The sequence below is a fragment of the Papaver somniferum genome, chromosome 1 (assembly GCF_003573695.1).
Source record: "Papaver somniferum cultivar HN1 chromosome 1, ASM357369v1, whole genome shotgun sequence".
Taxonomy (NCBI): domain Eukaryota; kingdom Viridiplantae; phylum Streptophyta; class Magnoliopsida; order Ranunculales; family Papaveraceae; genus Papaver; species Papaver somniferum.
The window spans coordinates 89,197,449-89,218,795 of record NC_039358.1 but is presented as its reverse complement, the minus strand read 5'-3'; the positions used below and the strand labels follow the sequence as shown (position 1 = coordinate 89,218,795).

Sequence of the window (21,347 nt, the reverse complement as noted above, 5' to 3'; positions counted from 1 at the left end):
CCAAAGGTTCCATAACATTTTCAGTATAGACATGTTCTTCTAACATAACATCATAATCATCATCATCATCATGATAGGAATTTTGCAATCTAGGATAATTTTCAATCCTAAGGTCGGAGTTATTACAAGAATAAAACTCTAATTCATGGGGATGACTCATATCATGTGGTGTTGTTCCTGTTTCCCTAACGGATTCCCATTGATGGGTTTTCTCTGCAATCTCGGCTAAAAAATTCCATGCATCATCCACAGATTTATCAATAAACTCACCATTACACATAGACTTAACCATGGTTCGAGATTTAAAGTCTAGTCCCTCATAGAGGATGACGACAAGTCTCCACTTCTCAATTCCATGGTGCGGACATTCACTCAACAAATCATTAAAACGTTCAAAATAGTGAAAAACAGTTTCCTCATCCAATTGGACAAAACAATTGATACTTTGACGAATAGCGATGGTCCTATGGTGTGGAAAGAATTTTTTGAAAAATAGATCTGTGAGTTGTTCCCAAGTGGTGATTGATTGTGGTCTCAAACCGTAAAACCATGTTTTGGCCCTTTCTTTTAAAGAAAATGTAAACAAACGCAATTTCAGAGAGTCTTCGGACAAATGATCAGGTTGCATAGTCCGACAAACTTGTTCAAACTCTCTTACATGAGTATAGGGGTTCTCAGAATCGAACCCTCGAAATATAGGAAGTATTTGTATCATGCTTGCATTTATTTTAAAAGGGTTATTAGTTTGAGGTAAGACAATACATGATAATGGAATTTGTATTGATGGATACATGTATTCATGGAGAGCACGAGGTTGGTCCATTTTGAAATGACACAAAGCCCACTATTTGGTTTTTAAAGGGTTTTCAAAATTTTGGTTTTTGATGGGTTTGGATTTTTGGGAAAAAATTTGGTTTTGGTGGGATATAAAAGAAATTTGGTTTAAAATTGGGAACAAAAGATTTTTTTTTTTTTTTTTTTTTTTAAAGTAAAGTAAAATTTGGTTTTTGAATGGGAGCAAGCCCACTGTGCAAGCCTCTAAGGAAATGGAAGGAAGGCTGCGGCCCACAATCGGTTATCAGCTCAGCTGGGTTTAAACCCAGAGTCCAAAATACAAGTCCAATGGAAAAATTTAAACAAGCCCACACAAAATAATACAAGCCCACAAATTAAACAACAAGCCCACACATAAATTATTACAAACCCAAAATAGAAAAATAAAAAGCCCAAAAAATTGGGTTAATTATTACAAGCCCACAATTAAAAAATTTGGAAGCCCACAGGTTGGGTTTCTCAATTGAATGGGTTTAGGCTTACCTTTGTAGCACAGCCCAGCTGCTCTGATATTGTTGCAAAAACCCAGTTGGGTTTTGGTTCTTTTCCTTAGTGGCGTCCCAGCAGAGGAAAAACAGGTTCAGAATCAGCAGGTCCAATAGCAAATGAAATGAAGCAGATGCAGATGCAAATGCTATGAAATGAAATGCAAAATAGCTAAGAAAAACACAGATAAAACACAGCACCAATCCCCGGCAACGGCGCCAAAAACTTGGCAGGTCCGGAAAGTGTATAAAAATGATGCGATGAAAACGGGCCTACAGTAATACCGCAAGTGCACGGTCGTCAGTTGTAGCTCGTGCAAGTACGGGTCGATCCACAGAGATCGGGTGTGTTTCGGAAGTGTTTTAGCTAATTGGGTTTCTAGTTTGCTTTGGGCTTAGAAGCCTTTTGGCTTAGATTGGGCTTTGAGTGCTAATGGGTTTGAATGCCCTTTGAATGAATTGGGCTTAGTGAGTTTGTTAAAGATAAAATGAACTGAGCTTGGGCTCAGTTATCTTTGAAGTGCAAATGGGCTTTGGTCCTTTGATTGAGCTTTGGGCTCAATTTCACCTTAACAGTGAAATGGTCTTTCACAGTAATTGGGCTTTGGTTTTAGAAACTGGTTTGAGCGTTGGGCTTAACAATTCACTTGTGAGTTGGGCTTAGTAGTGAACTAGGCTTTGGCCTTAACTGGGCTTCAGAGGCTTTTGGGAGTGAACTGAGCTTTGGGCTCAGTTGGTTGGGCCTTTAGCCTTTGGTTTCACTGAATTGGACTTGGGCTCAGGAGTGAAGTGAGCCTTGGAGCAAAGCAAGCAGCAGCTGCAGAAAGCCAGCAGCAACAGAAGAAGTAGCTTGGCTGCAGGAGAAGAAGGGGCAGCAGCAGCAAAAGAAGCACAGCAGTGCAGTAGATGCAGAGCAGCACAAGTGCTGCAGCAGCAGTTGCAGCAATAGAAGAAATGCAACAACAGTGGCAGCAGGAGAAGCAAGTAGTAAAGAGAATGCAAAAACAGAAATGCAAGTAGTAATGCAGCAGTGCAAGTAAAGCAAATGAGTGACAGAAAACAAGATTAACAGTTGAAAATGGATTTATGGATGACAGGGAAGGTTGATGGCAAACTAGGGTTTAGATTCCACCTCTTAACCTAGACTAAGTCGGATATTCCAATTGCAACCAAATTATCCTCCCAAGGTACTAGCTATCTGATTAAAGCATAACTAGTCTGAGGTTTGGACCATAAGCAATTAACATGGGCTGCTGCACTTTCAATCACAGGGGTATCCTAACTACAATGTATGCTTGACATACAATGTGAGAGCAAAGTGATGAGAGGCCAGAATTGTAGTCTCCTACACAGTGGTATTAAGATTTCATCTTCACCCTAGTGGTGAATTAGAACATGCTAACACCTAAAACTAAACAGGAACAATTACAAATGAACAGGAGCATTAAACTAACAACCATCAACAATTCACACATCAAACACAACACAGTGAACAAGAAGAAAATATGCAAATGATGAAATTGACAATGAAATTAAAATCAAACCTAACCCAATTAGGGGGAAACTTGGCTAGTCCAAGAACAGTTTTCTCTCTACACATCAGTTCCTATTTATAGTTTACAACAAAAAATACAAACCCTAATTCGAAACCCTAAAATTTTGGGGAAAATCAAATTCTCTCACCAATTTTCTGAATTAAGCTCGACCCATGCCCTGTTGATGTTCCCTCTGCTCCTCCTCTGCTCCACAGCTCCCAATTGCGTCTACTGATGCCCTAGCTTTTCTCTTTCTTATCTGTAGCACCTAGGGTTGATGCTAAGAACAAGAAAGGGAAATACTAGGGAGCTGGATGATGGTGAAGCTCGAGGTGGTGATGGAAGAGATGGTGGTGGCGTACATGGTGTTGCAGTTGCAGCTCTGCAACTGTCGGGTGGAGGAGAAGAAGAAAGAAAGAAAATGATTTGGGAAGAAGAGGGTGTTTGGCTTGAGGTCGATGGGTTCGATGGCTAAGGTGTTGATCGGGTTCATCAAACTTTGATGTTTAGCGAGGAGACGCGTTGGATGTGAAGATGGTTGGTAGATCTAACGGTGGTATGAGAGATGAATCACTTCAACCGTTGGATTGTGAAATACAACAAAGTTAACGGCGAAGATCGAGGTTAGGTGCTGTAGTGTTAAGCGGAAGTATCGATATTTGATGGGAAGGCAAAGAAGCGACCGTAGGATCTAAATGTGATCTAATCTGAAGGCTTAGAATTTAGGTGCTATGGTATGTGATAGGAGCTTCAGATTTTGATGCGCGATGAAGGAGCGACCATCGGATGCTTCTGAGAACTGATCTGATGGCTGAGAACGGAGGCGGTTTTGGTTATAGAAAATGGGTTTGGGTAAGGGTTGTGGGCTTTGGGTATGCCAAGCCCATATCTTCTTTAAGAACAATTTTTCCTTCTTGAGCCCATTTCCAGCTTTTTGGACGTGCGCTCCATTCTTTGCGGCTTCCTTGCGTAATTTCTTCCGGCTTTTCACTACTTTTCTGCTCTTTTCCGCTCCGCAAGTCATCCAGACTTTATTTATTACCTAAAAATGCAAAATTAAGTAAGAAAAATATTTATTCTTGAAAACAATGAAAATACAGAATATGGGATAAAATGTAGAATTAATGCACAAAAGATGAGTAAATGCCAACAAAAAGGGATAAAATATATACAATATTTGGCACTCATCAAGGCTGACCAGCCATCACGCAATCGCTGAAGTTGTTGATCCCAAAAGTCTACATAACCTGGAGTTACATATGCAAATCTCTCGGAGCAAGGGAACCAGTAATTACTTCCTTCCACATGAGTATGATCTAAATGGGTTCTAAGTTGTTCAACTGATGGCTTCCTCCTTCGAAAAGTTGAAATACACTGATCCATACCCATTTGTCGAGCTGCTTTGTCAATATTATATTCCTCCACTGAAAGTCCTCTGTATATAGCCGATATCAAATGACCAGGGGTGCAACTCAACATGAAAGATCTTTCGCCATCACTCAGATTTCCACCAGACATCAGCATCACACTCTCTCCAGTATTGAAAGTTGTTGGCTGGGAAACATAAACAGGAACTGACACCCACGGACGGAAGTTGAACTCAGATTCATCATCCAACACATCAACGAGACGTGCTTTAGACTGAGTCTGCTTTGTAGACCAATGCATGATCCTGGCATTATCTTTTTCAGAGAAAATGTGACGAGCATCAGCGTTCGGTCCTTGCAAAATATTACGTGGAATATGCGCATAATTCTTGAAGTGCTCCCACATCAAAGCTTGAAGAAACATCGTATTGGCATAGAACTCAATCTTCATAAAGCCATCTGATACAGTGGAGTCTATAACCAAGGAGTCTAAGTTAGAATACAAAGAACCCAGGAACAGGCTACCTATTGGGAGTTGCTCACCTTGAGCCATCTTGATAGCAAAGGGGATCACGAAGGGCTTCAACAAGTTTCCACTGTCTTCAAATATGTCTCTCGACAGCCATAAACATAAGAAAGCAGCAATGGGTAACATAGCGTCGATGGGTTTATCAGAAATCTCGTCCTTTGGCCACCAGCGTGTCAACCAATGAGCATAGCATCCTTTACTGCCATATGCCTTATTCACTTCCTCCATTGCAGCTGCCAAAATGTTAGAAACTGCAGCCTCCTCATCTGAAAGATCCCCAGGGAGATTTCCCTTAATTGGGAGATGCATCAAAGCATCCACGTCCTCTAAGGTAACTGTAAACTCTCCCCATCTGCATATAAAGGTGTGAGTGGGAATACACCTACGAGCAAGTAGAGACACAATACCTCTCGCATCATGGAAAATGAATAAGTCTCTAGAAGCCTGAATAGCTCTCGTCACTTGTGCCTGATCGAGCATAGCCCTGACATGAGAGAAACCCAGCATATGTCTCGCCCATCCAGAGAATTTTTCCAAAGGTCGTCGAGAAAGCTTAAACTCTACGATTGATGCAAGGAAGATACCTCGTTCAAGACAAAACCGAATCACTGTCTTAGAAGTCACCAATTTCTTCTGAGTAACATTTCTGGGATTTATCAGAAGACGATACACTGGAGATTTGAGATGATTCTCAGTTTCCTGCTCAACCTCTGCAAAAAATGCATCATCTATATTCGGGACATTCTTAATTCCAGAGGCTTCATCCTCTTCTTCGCCAACGGAAGTCTCATCTGTACATGTCTCATCTCTGTAGGTATCATCATCAGTACACATTTCGTCCCTTGGAGTGTCGTTAGCTTGGGAGTTGGACATCTTTGCGGAGTAGCTGTAAAGTTCACACTACAGTCTACTTCAGTATGTCGCCCAGATATAAATCAAGGGAGTACAAGCATCTAATGGTAACTATTACCTTTTACGCTTCCACTAACGATAGTGATAGTAATGCTAGAGTTAACACCTCAAAACTCGTTCGTTTCTTCGAAACCTACAAAAACGAACGAAGCTCAGATTGTCGTGAAATCATGAACATTTCTACTGTGTGAACATTCACCATGGAATTATGAAAACTAAAACATTATTTCATCATAAATAATTGTTTACTTTGAATATTACTCGAAATCAAACTTGACTTTTGAAAATACATATTTACGAAAACGGGAACAATAACTCACGTTTTCGTTTTGTGAGTTACAACTCACGCAAAAGAAAGAAAGCTTTTCCATGGAGCATGTCACGGTTTTGTTTACAAAAATATTTTTCGTGGACAGCCCACGATTTTACATAAAAAAAAATCTCTTTTCCTTCGTATCATTTAAAACGAAGGCTTATTTCAATTTTGTGAAAGCTCGCACATTATAGGATAAAGTTTTGATTTACATGAAAGCTCATAAACAAAATTTTATCACTGGACACAAGTCCACACATAAAAAAAAAAAACCTTTTCCTTCGTACGATCGTCATTCTTTAAAACAAAGGTTTACTTCGGTTTTGTGAAAATTCGCTCCTTTTATGGTAAAACCTTAGTTCACATGAAAGTTAATTAACTAAGTTTTACCACTGGACCTAAGTTCATATACAAAAAAAAAAAAAAAATCCTCCTAAATCGGGGATTATTATTAGTTTTCAAAACTAACGATCAAACGAACATACGTTTTCAAAACTGAGGGTTTTCAACGAAACTCACACTCATATATGCACGTGTATATAATTTTATTATGATCAAGGCATGAACAACTCATGAAACTCATAACATCTGGGGGGGAAATTCGCCGCTTACCTGGTCGGAGCCGGCCGGAGTCTGGTCGGTCAGCGATCGGACGGCGGTGGCGGCCGGTGATGCTCCGGCAAAAAAAAAAATTCTCCTCCTGTTGTTCACGTGAAGAAGATGGAGAGGTGATGAAGGTGATGGTCGTGGAAAAATAATATAAAAAAGGATTAATTCCTTTTATACCAAATTTTATTTCCAAAACCTAATTTTATAAGGATTTCCTTATTTGGGCCCGGCCCGCGAATCCTAAACGACCAAGGTCCCGTCATCCAAATCAGCGGTTCAACACCAATTTATGCTCATTAGACGATGCTCTATCATGCCACTGGGATCTTCATTCAATTCATGGTTTGCTCGTACTATCAAAATCTGGTAACGTCTTAACTTACGACTAAGTTCAATTACTTATATTGTTATGACCGGAAAATCACCATTCAATGATGACTGGGGAACACGGCTTTCCTCACTAAGCAGGGGACTTAATGTAGATGGTGGATTTTCGACAAAGGCTAAAATCGTAAACCTATAATTATACGAACTCCTGATCCAGCAATCATATGCGAGTATTGAGACACAGGTCTCTCATCGAATCCTCTGACTGAGAATACTTTCTCTCAGAGTACATGCGGATATGTAGTCTCTCGGCTGGACAACGTCATATCTCATGAATACTGAACACTTCAGTAATTATTTCTATATAGAATCACGAGATTGACGGCTCCTAGACAGCTTGCTCTGCTAGTATAGAGCGATAACGTCTTCAGGATACAAACAACAAGTTTTCCCTGACTATATAAAGGATATGAAGCTCCAGCAGGCTCATGTCAGAATAATTAATGCTCCTAGACAGCTTGCTCTGCTAGTATAGAGCCATCAGTTAATTATTCCTAAATTCTTGGATTCATCCACTGAATTTCCGAAAATATTCAAATATTTTCGCAATATTTCGTTACTTCAATCTATGGTTCTTCCCAGCAGAATTACATGGGTTAGTAATAAATGTTCAACGCACGGGCGTCTGAGCTACCTCTGAGTAAGCCCCGGCTCAAAAGGTGCAAGTGTACTCAAAGATGATGCACTAACAATCACCGCACGAACGAGTATTTCAGAATACGACGAAACGATGAACCTATACAAAATAGGAAGGAAAATAATAAATAATTAAAATATTGACCAAGGTGTTGGGAGCATGGGCCCACCGACTGGTCGGCCGTGCCGTGGTCAATCCCACGCCAGTTTTATATTTTTGTCATATTTTCTGTTATTTTCCTTGATCTCATGAAAATCCTTTCATTTGAACAAATATCTTTCGTTTTGAGGAAACTCCTCGATTTCATGGTGTTTCCTTCACACCAAGGAAATAATTTAAAATTAGAAAAAAATTTATGGGGTCGTGATTATTGGCCAACCAGCCATGCCTTGATCCCAGCCGGCCCCACACCTCATGGTTCCTCATTATTTTATTATTAATTCCCTAAACTCATGAAAACTCCTGAATCTCATGGTATTTTCACAAAACCATGGAAAATATAATATAAAATTAGGGAAACCCGTGGGATCGAGCCCAGCTGGCCGGCCATGCCTCAGTCGGTCCCACACGCCCTATTATTTTATTATTATTTTAAAGTTTCCTTGATCCCATGAAATTCCTTGATTTCATGGTATTTCTCTCAAATTATGAAAATTCCTTCAAATCATGGAAAAATACACGTAAAATACATAAAATTAAGGAAACTCGTGGGACCGGCCCAAGTCGGCTGGCCCCACACGCCCTTATTTTATTATTTTAATATTATTTGCTTCCTTGATCCCATGGGAACTCTCACTTTAAGGAAACTCCTTAATTTCAACAAAATTCCTTTATTTCATGATATTTTCATAAAATCATGAAAAATATTATAAAATTAGGAAAAGGCACCAAGGGACCGTGGTCACTGGCCGGCCGGCCATGCATTGGCTCCAGCGGTCCCACACCACATATTCCTTCATATTATAATTATTTTCCTTCATCTCATGAAGTTTCCTCAGTTTCAGCAAAACCCTAATTTTGTCATATTTTCTCGAATGGATGCTCAACTGCACGCCAGAAAATATCGAAATTCTCAGGATTGAGACACGGATGTGAGTATGTTACCTTGACCGACCAGGGTTGGCTCCTTGGCTCGCAATGAGCCGGTCCCACGTATTTTCATGATTTGACCTAATTTGCGCAATTGCACGTATTAGGTCCAAAACGCTTCCAAATAATTTTGGATTTTTATGGAATGATCGTCAGTCGATCCCGTGACCACCCAGGGCTGATTTCATGACCCCTTGGTCGGTCCCTCACCTCTTCATAATTAATTAGGTTTTATCACCTAAGGCTGAGACGAGCATTATAGGAGAAATGATTGAACCAGCATTTAATCATTCTTTCATCAACAAGTCACCAGCTCTTCAAGAGACCTTGGTATTTGCTCACATGAGCATATGGGCGCTTCATGGTCGGTCCATGATCCCATGTAGCCGGTCCCTCCTTCGTCCCATGGTTGATTTTGAAATAGATCATCAATTGGTCATCAATTGATCAAATTAGGGTTTCTGAGTCCAAGGATCATAATTCCAGATTCGAACACTAATAACTTTACGACGATCTCATGATCAGTACTCTTATTAATTGTGCTCGGTTCAACTACCTACCAGTATTCTAATTAATGTTTTATTTTGGTCACGCTACCAATAATTCATCATACGAGCAACAATTTCTCAGATGAGCAATATTTGCTCAAACCAAGGAATATTGATTCAACCCTCAATATTCAACAATTCATCGAATGAGCAATACTTGCTCACCTCAACTATCAACGTGAGAATTATACCTCTGTCTCGACAGACACGTTTAATTCATGAGCTTCAGAAAATTTTGCAAAATCATGTTCAACTCAGCAAATACATGGACTCATCGTCCCATAAAGTCATGAAGTCAACAACTGACTAATTAACCACGAGACGTCAATCGTGTCACATGGGGGATATCAACTAGGGTTTTGGTCTGGCGATCTACGGCACGTGTGTTCATACACACGATGGGAATGTGAGCAAGTCGTGCAATCAGTTGAAGGAGTTAACAAAGTAGTGGACGAAAAATCGACCAAGTCTCCGCACGATGAGCAACTGGTTTCAAACATGATTTCCATTCTCCCACTCTTTGATTTCATCAACTGCCACACTTCATGGGATCATGGTGTCTACAATTCCAGCAATATAAATAAGTTTCTGAATCATGATTGGAGAACAATGAAGAATCTCACGTCTCACAGACAACACGAGATCAACACCTCATCAATTGAGCAATTACTCCCAACTGAGCAACTTCAATCATTCAGAACTTATCTTATTTAGAATTCACAATACACCTACAATCTTTGATTACCATTGATTCCACACATTTCTCAGCTTCCCTCCTACAGATCGACCCATCCTCTCTTGTGACCGAATTTACTCTGGAACGGACATTGTCTTGGTTTAGTCTGGAGTACTACAGATTGATCTATCGAATTCAAAGCACTCCCTTCTTGCAGTGCATATGTGTGAGGTTGAACATTTCGCGCGGCTCAAGGAGTCTCCTCCGTACGGTCGTCTCCTCAATTCCGTAAAAACCAGCAAATCGTTTTTCCCCATCCACATTACCGAACAAATTTGTTCTTCCTTTAATGTTTGGAATACGAACCAAAGGAATTGTTCCAAGTGCGTGACTTATTGCAAGTTGGAGGCGCATGGATACAGACGGAACTAGGTGAACTATAGGTTTAGTTGCTTGGTCTCAATTATACGAAGTTTGTTTAGATTTTGTATAGCGGATTAATCCTGAGAGTATTCAATTCTGGACAAGGTCCCGGGGTTTTCTGCATTTGCGGTTTCCTCGTTAACAAAATCTTGTTGTGTCTTTTACTTTTCTATTTCCGCAATTATAATTATTTTATTATAATTAGAAGTAAAATACACAAACATTAATTCATATTTACTTGATAGTAATCCTATTGTGTTTGGTTAAGTCCGAACCTTTTATCAAGTAAACATACTTCGTTGTTGTATTGTCACGATCTTGTATCCATAGTCAATCACACAAGTTATCTAATTGTCGTATTGTCTCGATCTCATATCCATAGACGATCACACGAAGTGTGAACCGATTAGTTGTATTGTCTCGACTCTGTCCATAGACAATCACTTTTGGAGAAAGGACTTATAGGTGGAAAAGTTTTAGATTGAGGTATATTTGGGTACCCTCGTCTTTTCAACCCTAACAATACTTAGAGCATGTTTGGTACAGTTTTTCAAAATAGTTTTCTGTTTTTAAAAACAGGCGAAAATTTTGGTAGAGACATTTTCAGAAAATGTTTTCTATTTGTTTTCTGTTTTTGAAAAGAAAAAAAATTAAAACAACAAATTATTGTTTTCTGTGTTTTCCCTTTTTTCTTTTTTTGTTTCTTCTTCTTCTTTTCAGAACAAAGTAAGAGATCGAGGGAATGACTGCAAGTGAGTCATGGTCAGTATCACTATCTCTAGACGGGTCTTTACATTTGATCTGATTTGGTTGATTTTCCTTGGTTTTCAAAAATAGTTTTTATTCTACCAAACAATTTTTAGAAAATGAAAAAAAGGAAAAAAAGGTATGTTTTTAAAACAGTGGAAAACCATTTTTGAAAACTGTACCAAACAGGCTCTTAATCTTCTCCTTCCTAAATCACATCGACATCACCTCCTTCACCATTGGAACCGTTTCATCAATCAATCTCTCTAAATCACTGTCGATTACATCATTCGAACTTCTACAGAGAAAGAACTGAGCAGGGGCATAAGAAGAAAGAAGAAACGAGAAGTAAGAAGAAGTTTGAAGAAATAATGAAATTCTCTTGGATTTGGTTGGATAAGACCAAAATTATTGATTAAGGCATCCATCATTGGATATGGGCAGAACAGAGGGTTTCCGGAGTAAAGGACTCGGCTTCCTTAATAGCACTTTCCTGCGAAATGATGATTTCACCCTTCATACTAATCTGATGATTTCTTCTTCATCCAATGTCCGATTGACGCGTTTAAGTAGTCCATTTCGCATAGCATTTAGAGATCTACCAAGTGATACTAGTTTCATCTCCATATTATGATTGGATTATCTAGTAATTATCGACTAAATCGTCTATTGACCGATCAAAAAGCGTTGACGAGCTTTTGAATCCTTACAGTACCCTAATTAGGCGAAATCTCTTACGACCGCTCGTTTAAAGACTTCTGTGGGATCAAGAAGCTCTACGAGTACCGTTGGTGGGAAACTAGATAATTGCAGTGTTATTAGTTTTCGATTATTGATTTGATTGACTAATGGTTGTTGTAACTTTGATTTCACCTAGTTTGTTTATTCTTGAGAATCTTCTCTTCTGATATAAGATTCACTCAAACTAGATCAAAGTATCGACGGGATCTTTAGAAACCATCTTCGGATCTAAAGACATCTTGTGATAATCCATTTTTAACAGACTCAGTTCTGTGCGTGATTGATCACAAGAGGATTCAAGTATTATTGTGCAGGTATTTGAAGGCAACAGAAGATTTGAAGACGAAGAAGAATTCTTATTAGTTTTCGTATCTTGTGGATTTAGTGCACAAATCTTGATCGACTGGGATCCAACTAGAATCGGTTTATCTTTGATAGAATTGACTGATTAGTTGCATGAGATCGACATCGCTTTATAGTTTCTCTTTGAGATCTATATTGATTGATTGCGAATCTAGAACTTGATTATTTCGGTAGTCAACATTTAGATTGATTTAACCAGACAAAGGAGTTTATTAGATTAGAAATAAGAGCCTTTGTCAACAACTCACATATCTTCTAGCAAGATTGGTTACAGTGGTTACCAAACATATTCTTCCTTTGCTATTTGGAATACGATCCAAAAGATTTGTTATTCACGTGTGTGATTCTAGAAGTCGAAGACGTAGGGATACTGAGGGAACTAAGTAGGTAGGGGTAGTCTGCTTGGTCTCAACTATACGAAGTTGGTATTAGATTTTTTATAACGACTCAATTATAAGAGTATTCAAAACTGGACTAGGTCCCAGGATTTTTCTGCATTTGCGGTTTCCTCGTTAACAAAATCTTATTGTGCCATTTATTTTACTATTCCGCGTTATAATTGCACTTGTACTTTAATTCCGTAACACTTGATATTGATCCTATAGAGTTTCGGTATTACTGAACCTATTATCAAGTGCACATTTTATGGCCGTATCTTCTCGATCTTGTATCCATAGTCAATCACACAAGTAAACTTGTTGTTGTATTGTCTCGATATCGTATCCATAGGCGATAACATGAAGTGTGAACCAAATCTGTTGTATTGTCTCGACTTTGTCCATAGACGATCACATTCAGTAGAGGACTTATAGGTGGATAATTCAAAATATTGTGGTGTATTTGGGTACCCTCGTCTTTTCAACTACATTTCAGTTCGAAGTCTGATAGTTGGCTAGTATATGTAGCGGCTTAATAAAATTTGGTGCTCAAACCTAGACGAGGCCCCGGGGTTTTTCTGCAGGTGCAGTTTTCCTTATTAATAAAACTTCTGGTGTCTTGTGTTTTTACTTTTCCGCGTTATATTATTTTATCTTTATAATATGAATAACACAATTAGTACATATCCAATCTAAGTAGTTTAAGTCCTTATCAATTGTGATCAATAACGAAACTTGTTCTTCTAGAATTCAAATCTTGAAAGATTAAATAACAAGTTTCATATTTAACAAAATTCAGATCTCTTGATTTGGATACGACTAGATCGATATTGGATTTTGATTTGTTAGAATTCACGAACTTTGTTGTCTATGTATATGAGGTTGTCATTATACCTCGATAATCAGTGTCCACAAATTTATAGTGTCCACAAATTCAATAATTGCTGACTTAGATTTCAAATTACCCCACTCGATAAAAAAAAAAAAAAGAAAAGAAAAGAAAGAGGAAAGTTGGAATTTAAAAACCTAATCGAAGTAGACTAAGCACAACTCATAATGGTCAGACAATTTCTCCCTAATGAATTTAAAGAACATTAATTTCATAACGAGAAATATTCAACAAAACTTCTCATAATTTAAGAGTTATAGAAGTTCTTAAAGTCAAAATACCTTTCGAACTGCAAACCACCTGCTAAAATTCAATGATGATCCTATGGTTCATATTGCCTGCAGCTATCATCACACTCTTTATACATTCAAGTTAAATCCCTTTTAATTGTAACAACACATTGACTGTTGATCTTCTAAAATTTCGGGTATGCTATCGACGCCATTAATCCTCAGGGGTGGTGTTTAGAAGTTGGCGGGATGGTTGCGCAGAGGCTCGATCCTGTGCAGGTGATACCAAAAAAAGAGCAGCTAGTTTTAAAAGGAAAGGTCAAAATAGTATAATTTAATTAGTAGTAAATATAATTCGAAGTTTTATATAGTTTACCAAGCCATTGGACAATCGACGATACACCGATGATGAGGTATTAATATGAATGTCACCAAGAATTTTCTAGGTGGTTTTTCGAACCTGTTGAGATGAATTTGCAAGAACTCGATCCTATACAGGTGAACCAAAAATAAATAGCTAGTTTTAAACAAAAAGTCAAAACATTGGAATTTAAATCATTGTAGTAAATAAAGTTACAACTTTTATACTATGGCTTATTAGTGTTGGGCCGATGATGGGGCATTAATAGGAATATCAACGAAAATGGGGTTCCCAATGTTGCCATAAGGAATGAGGGTAATATTGTTGAAATCCTAGCATTCAATTTTCTCCGACATCCCAATCAAGAGTGACCTATTCTTATCCATTCTTTACAGCAGCCTAGTAAACAACCATTCGGCAGTAAGTACAAAACCTCCATCCAAAAAATTGTTGTAAACATTAATGAAGATTCAGATAGTTGAACTATTCATTTTGTTTCCAGATAAATGAATCATCGATAGTGATTTTTGTCATGATAACAAAGTGCCACATGAAGACTAACTTTTGTATTGGTCTCAAATACTTGATGCATGACAAACAAAATTCTGGTGAGTATTACTAACCAATTAATCAAAGTTTTAACACTCACATACAAGAAATGCACAGTGTAAATCCATGATATCAGGAGCAAGAATACTAGACAATATGCATGAGCCCCTTAATGTAAGCAATATCACCGGAGGTCTAGAACCATTCCGAAAACTACTTACTTGTCCATCCTTTTAGTTTTGGCCATAGTCTATTCTCTATCCAAAACAAAGGTGCTAATATCGTAAAACCCACATTTACTTCACCATCTGTTTCAGTTAAAATCCGTTGTTTCCATCACTGACTGATGGTTAGAACATTGAAGACCAATTTCATACTGGTAGTAGCATATTAGCATTAGTAGATAGTAGTTGGATCTGCTCACCTAAATTAATTAATTGCATTCCTTTATTTTCATCACTTGTTTGTTATTATATGTACTAAATTATCAATCCCCACTTCCAATTCCTGTAAACCCTAGAAAAAAAGATCCAACTGTTAACAATGGCAGGTTTCTTATCAGTTCTTAAACGTATTTACCTTACTATTTACAATTGGACCATCTTCGTTGGCTGGTAATTTCAATCTATTTCTATCTGAGTTTGTAAATTTTAATAGAATTCTATGTTTTTGTTGGCTCTTGGTAGTTTCCAATCTGACTTTTGTATGTGAATTTGTTATAGGTTCCAGGTTTTGTATATGGCCTTGATGACTTTGAAAGAATCAGGCCATGAACATGTTTATAATCATGTTTAAGAGCCTCTGTTACTTGCTCAAACTGCATCTATAATGGAGGTAAACTTAAACGAACTCTTGTGTAAAAAGAGATTCATTTTTGGTTGAATTTTTGGAATTTCTCTGATAAGTTTTTTTTGCCTTGTTGATAGATTCTTCATGGTCTCGTAGGCTTGGTTAGATCTCCAATTACAGCAACTTTTCCACAGATCGGATCAAGATTATTTGTAACTTGGGGAATTTTGTGGAGTTTTCCTGAGGTATGCAGATTTACAATCATTTTATAGCTAAACAATTTTAGATTAGAAGTTGACAGGGTAAATGTTTTGGTTTGCAGACTCGAACGCATGTGCTAGTTAGTTCTTTGGTAATAAGTTGGTCGATTACCGAGGATGAGCTTTACATTACTGGAATGTGCAAGAATAATCTATGTTGTTTCATGCTTACATTCAATTATTTGACTTGTGCTTGTTTTTTCATATCTATCTAATTTTGTAATGTTTTATGTTGAGTGTAGATTATCAGATACTCTTTCTTTAGTACAAAAGAGGCACTTGGTTTTGCACCTTCATGGTTGTTGTGGCTCAGGTATAATCAATTCTTCGATTATAAACATGACAAATATCATTCTTCCCTTTCTTCTATGAAATTTTCATCATTTCATCAAGTACCTTGATGCTTGTGTAGGTATAGCACCTTTCTGGTATTGTATCCAACTGGAATTACCAGCGAAGTTGGTCTAATATATCGGCCTGCAGTACATAAAGGTAATGAATTCAATCAGGTCTCTTCTGTGTGTTTAATGTATCAATTTTTACTGTAAGATTTAATTGTAAACTTTCATTTATCAAGAAAGAAAACCTCTTAGTTGATAACAATATAATGATCTTCTAGAGAAACCTTTGCAGATTCCTAAAATGAACTGACACGGCTAGGAACACTTCCTTGATATCTAAACTCATTGCCACAAGTCTAGTTTTTAGTCATGCAAAATACAGAAAACTACCATAACTCAGGAATAGAAAATTTTGTCCTATTGCCTAATCTCCTAGAATTAAGAATTTGTCCTACTTTCCATAAACAAAAAAATAAAAGAAATTGTCCTACTGCATTCTCAATACATATATCAGTGTTTATGTGGTTTATGATTGAAAGTCAGGTGTATAATGCAAAAGACCTTTTTTATGTCCTCGCTCTTAGGTAGAGATTTATCTCAGTACTTGTGTTAAACTGTCAAAGCAGTGGGTTTAAATATTGTTTTGTATCTTCTTCACACCTCAATCTTTTTGATAAATATTTGCAGGGATTTGAGAAATATTGCATCAGGATGCCAAACCAATTTAACTTCTCATTTGATTACTCCTATGCTGCAATTATTTCCCTCGGAATCTATGTCTCAGGCACGTAATCACAAATTAATCTCCTTTGGACTCAAGCTGTTCTGTTCGCTGTAGATTAATGACTGAGCCATAATTGTGCAATTTGATCTTATTGCAGGTAGTCCACATATGTATCAATATATGCATGGGCAGAGGAAGAACGCTCTCACCAAATCCAAAAGAGAGTAAACAAATCGTAGAGGACTTTTATAGCGATCAAATGGTTAACCAAATCACTTGTCAAAAGGAAAAGAATGTGGTTTGTCAGATTAACATTGTATCAGTTCATCTCTTCTTCTTTCCTTACTGTATTTTCTTAATTTATCTTACTGGTTTGTACTTGTTCATCTGTAACAATCTCTTTGTATCTGAAGGTTGATAATTTAATGCATTGGCTATTGAGGGCTCAATCTATTACATTTTGGCCATGGTTCGTTTGGCATCCTCTTGACGCTGGTTTTAGAGAATCTTACACTTGTGGGAAAGAAAAACTGTGGATTTTGTTTTTGTATTCTTGAGAAGTTATTGTCATCTCAACAGCAATTATCAGTTTCTTTTTCTTCCTTAGTCCCTTTTCCATGCAAAGGTTCTCTTAGTGTATTTTTACAGAACTTTCTTAGAGAATTTCTGTCGAGTTATTTTGAACTTCATTTATATCAACTTCATTTCTGTGGAGAATCCTGTGGTGTTTTACAATTACCGGTGGTGAAACACCCAATTTATGCTAATTTTTGAAACTGGGATGATTTATTTCAATTTTCCATCTTACCAATAGTGATAAAACAGTGGGACTATCCACAAACTCAGACGACAAACATAGAGGAGGATTACAAGAAGTTCTGGAGTACAGTAACTGTAAGTCTTTGAGATATGAAAAATATCAACGGAAATTACTTGAATATTCGATACTTAAACTGAGGAAATATCTGGAAAGGGAAAAATGGCTAAGAGGACATCAGAAAAACAAAATTTTGAGCGTCCTTCTTGGCTTCTCTCGCTGTTGACACTATTAGAATACGATGAAGACATTTGATGGATTTTATTCATTGGCAGCAGCACTTGCAGCACTCAGGTCTACTGTCAGATCAAGTTCCTGCAAAATGAAGAACCGAAAGGAAAGCGATTAATATTCAACATTTGCTAGAAAGAGAGAACAAGTAATCAAGTTGAATAATCCTTGGAAGATCTTGATAACTATGGACAGTTCCAAGAGAACATTACCTTCCCGGTAATTCGACTATACATTGCAATCACGTCAGTAACCGTAGACTCAAAGTGTGTTGTTGCATCATAACTCTGTAAAAGGTTGAAATTTCAGCATATGATTAGTTGTTTGTAAATTTATAATGTGAAAGAGAACCCAAAATCAGGCATTGGATCAACTTTTATGAAAGGTTGAGCATTAGGAGTACTTGATATTCAATTTTATATAAGTCTTGACGCAATAAGAGAAAAGGTAAGATAGAGGTGGAAATGCATTTATCTGTCCGCAAAATGTTTTGCATACTTACAGTAGATATGTAGCAGTTGTCATCTATGTCCTTATTAGTGGGTTCATATCTGTCATAAATGTCAAAAAATGTTTCATCAACAGGTCCAAGTAGTTCGATTCCAGGCTGCAGTTCTGTATCAGGATGGTCAGTTTCTGCTTCAGTTGATACAAAAGCTATGTATTTTCCTTTTGGTGCAACATTGTGGGCATACGAGCAACAGAAGAGGTACCTGCATCAACGATTATTTTGCACATTTCTAAGAGACGTCAAGTTCCAGTGACATTTTTGGGTACTTGGTGGCTTAAGTTTAGCGCCAAGGAAGAGAAGTAAACTTACATATCAGATTTGCGTCCAAGTTGCTTCTGAGGCAGAATAACCTGAACTGAGTGAGAATCACTGGTGTTTGGGATAGGATGACTCATTATGCAAATAGCACGTGCGACTCTTCCGACCTTTTTAACCTGTTTGCATCATACATGGAATTTCAGAACCTATTGCGGGAGACTGTTGACGGGCAAAAATATTTGAAGTTCCGGTATTAGACGTATACCTTGTCAGGCAAATACGAAGGGTCACATACAATTTTCTTGCCTTTAGCAGTTTCCCCTTCAGATGTCACGCCGTATGCTTTCCCATCACCGTCGAATTCTACCTGTTATTTGTGCGCAAGGTAATCAGTGGGGTATTAGTTGGCATTGCTAAATTTTTATGATTCATAAGTGCTTGCATTTGCTTTTGCGGATACCAATCCACATTTTACTTCATTGAAATTTGTACCTTGCATTCTGGCTTGTGAAGCATGTAAGTTCCACCGTAAACAGCACTGAGACGAGCAAATCCCTGGGGATTAAGATGCATATACAGTGTTAAATCCGAAGCTTTATTATCTCCTGGCAAACTCGTATCAGCTACAAATAACACTAACCTGTGGGAGTTCACCCAAACCATAAAGTGGATAAATATAAGGAGATCCTCCTTGAAAACGTGCCAATGACTCTGCATATAGCTTAATGCCACAAGAAAAAAAATGAATCAGTAAATAGTACAAATTACACTGATAAATTGTAGCCATTGAGAGAAGAACGGCATTGAGGTTGCAACAGTTAACTAGTACATGATCAGTGTTTCTTGTGAATGTACTCTGTTTGGTTTCTGTATTGCCTTACATTACCTCATAATTGAAACCATAAAGTGAGTGAATCATTATTTTGATTACCGAAAACTGCAGCATGCGACGGTCCTATGTTGTGGTCCTAAGATTTGTGTTGCTAAAATGAATGGTCCATGGACTCTTTCATTCAACACCTATTGTTCCCCTCACATGAAACATTTTCAGTGCACTAACTACCAAATCATCTTTTCTTCAAAACTGAGATAGAAACTCAAGAGGCAAAGGTAGACTATATAGTTGGAGTTGGATGGATGATTTACCGCAAAAACCAACTCGGTAGGTTTCTCAAGATTAAAAAAAAATTACCTTCATTTTCTTGACGAATCCCATAGCAGGTTCATCCAAGTAGCTATCATCTTTGTGTAGTGCCAAAGCGTGGCCAATGAAGTCAACCGTATTATCTTCTAATCCATATTTCCTACACGAAAGTATAAATTTCAGGATAATACAATTGCTTGATAAGAACTACTAGTGTTGCATATCTAACTTTTGTGTAAACAAAAAACATTTTTAAGGAAAAAAGAGTGGAAGATTGAGATATATACGAAATAACTTCTCGTGCAGTAACTTTATTCAGATCAAGCCCTTCATGAGATTTTGGATCATTCTCCTCGTAATCTTGCACATAAATAAAGAACTTCCTAGCACGACGCTTTTCAAACAATCCCATCAATGGAGATTTCAAGGCTTCCACATCCGTAGCTGGCACTTTGTGTATCTAACAAAATATTATAGTGTCAGTTCAACTGAACAAAGTTGATGTAACAAGTCGATTACAAAAAAAAAAAAAAAAAAAAAAAAAAAAAAAAAAAAAAAAAAAAAAGCCAAGCAGATGAGAAGTTGTACCTTCCCTTTGTTGTACACAAAGCTACCATCAACAGCTTTGAAATTCAGGTACTTAGTAACATCTGTGTGGATGAGAACTCGGACTAAGGTACCATTTGCCATCATGAACTGCCCAAGCAAAAATCAATATTTAGAGACCCTGGTAAGGAAATTGGAATCAAATTCCAATCTAACAAGAATCCATATGGAACTGAAACAGAAGAGATTGTCCATGACACCATGAAAGATGCGATATAAACATAATTTCAAGCAACATAGAAACTTTTAACATTGAGCCAGCCATATTACGGGGATCTATCTTACCACCTATAAATTAATAGATTGACATATACCTTGGGAATCATATCAACATTGTACTCTCTGCTTGAACCCAATTGCTCTGGGGGCTTGTCATCGCCTCTGAATTTCTTCCAAAGCTGCAACCAATAAGTTATATGCATAAGATCACGTGTTTCGTGGATATATCGAACGTAAGATCACGTGTGTCGTGAACAACAACATCGTAGAATGAATACCTGGATGAGATTTAGAGAGGTGGATTCTCCTCCATAATAATCATTCCTATCCATATGCAATACCTATTTCAACAAAAATCACGAGATCTGATTACTTAGACAATGTATATCAAAATGAGAAGCTCATTGGTATTAGACTTACTTTTAATCCATCGACAGAAAGAAGACCACTGAGGATACATTCTTTGAGACCAGTTCCAAGAACTATTACATCGTATTCTTCATCCATTGCAACAAAAAAGTATACAGTTCCAGAGAGAATGCGAGAGGGAGGAAGAGGAGAATAGGGATCGATCGGTGTGAGAGATGGTATTAATTTTTATCTTCTGAAATGTTGTTAAGACCAAAGAACAGGTCTCTAGCGGGACTTCACGGAATTATCGTTAAAACCGTTATTTGTACCCGCTCAACCTTAATTTGTGTTTACACTCTGATGTGGCATCATCCCTACCATACTATTAAGAATGCGGGGAACATGTAGGCATGTAGCTCGTGTAGATTCTGTTTGTGTCTCGGTGGATCAGAATCAGATTGATGGCGTCACTGACTCTGTGGGGACATTAGAAGG

The 21,347-nt window shown here is 37.6% G+C and overlaps 1 protein-coding gene and 1 pseudogene across 1 annotated transcript; one reads left to right on the top strand and one right to left on the bottom strand.

Annotated features, from left to right (window-relative positions):
* Nucleotides 1-15,107: 15,107 nt before the first annotated feature.
* On the top strand, nucleotides 15,108-17,027 carry LOC113331099 (annotated as a pseudogene).
* A 455-nt stretch (nucleotides 17,028-17,482) lies between these two features.
* On the bottom strand, nucleotides 17,483-21,103 carry LOC113294046 (guanosine nucleotide diphosphate dissociation inhibitor At5g09550). Its single transcript, XM_026542475.1, has 13 exons — nucleotides 20,922-21,103; nucleotides 20,780-20,842; nucleotides 20,597-20,680; nucleotides 20,265-20,372; nucleotides 19,964-20,136; nucleotides 19,725-19,836; nucleotides 19,173-19,253; nucleotides 19,025-19,087; nucleotides 18,798-18,899; nucleotides 18,584-18,708; nucleotides 18,266-18,476; nucleotides 17,976-18,050; nucleotides 17,483-17,847 (listed from the first exon to the last, which is right to left on the bottom strand). Exons 1-13 carry the CDS (start codon nucleotides 21,006-21,008, stop codon nucleotides 17,794-17,796), a joined length of 1,338 nt encoding a protein of 445 aa, XP_026398260.1. The 5' UTR covers nucleotides 21,009-21,103; the 3' UTR covers nucleotides 17,483-17,793.
* Between the last annotated feature and the right edge of the window lie 244 nt (nucleotides 21,104-21,347).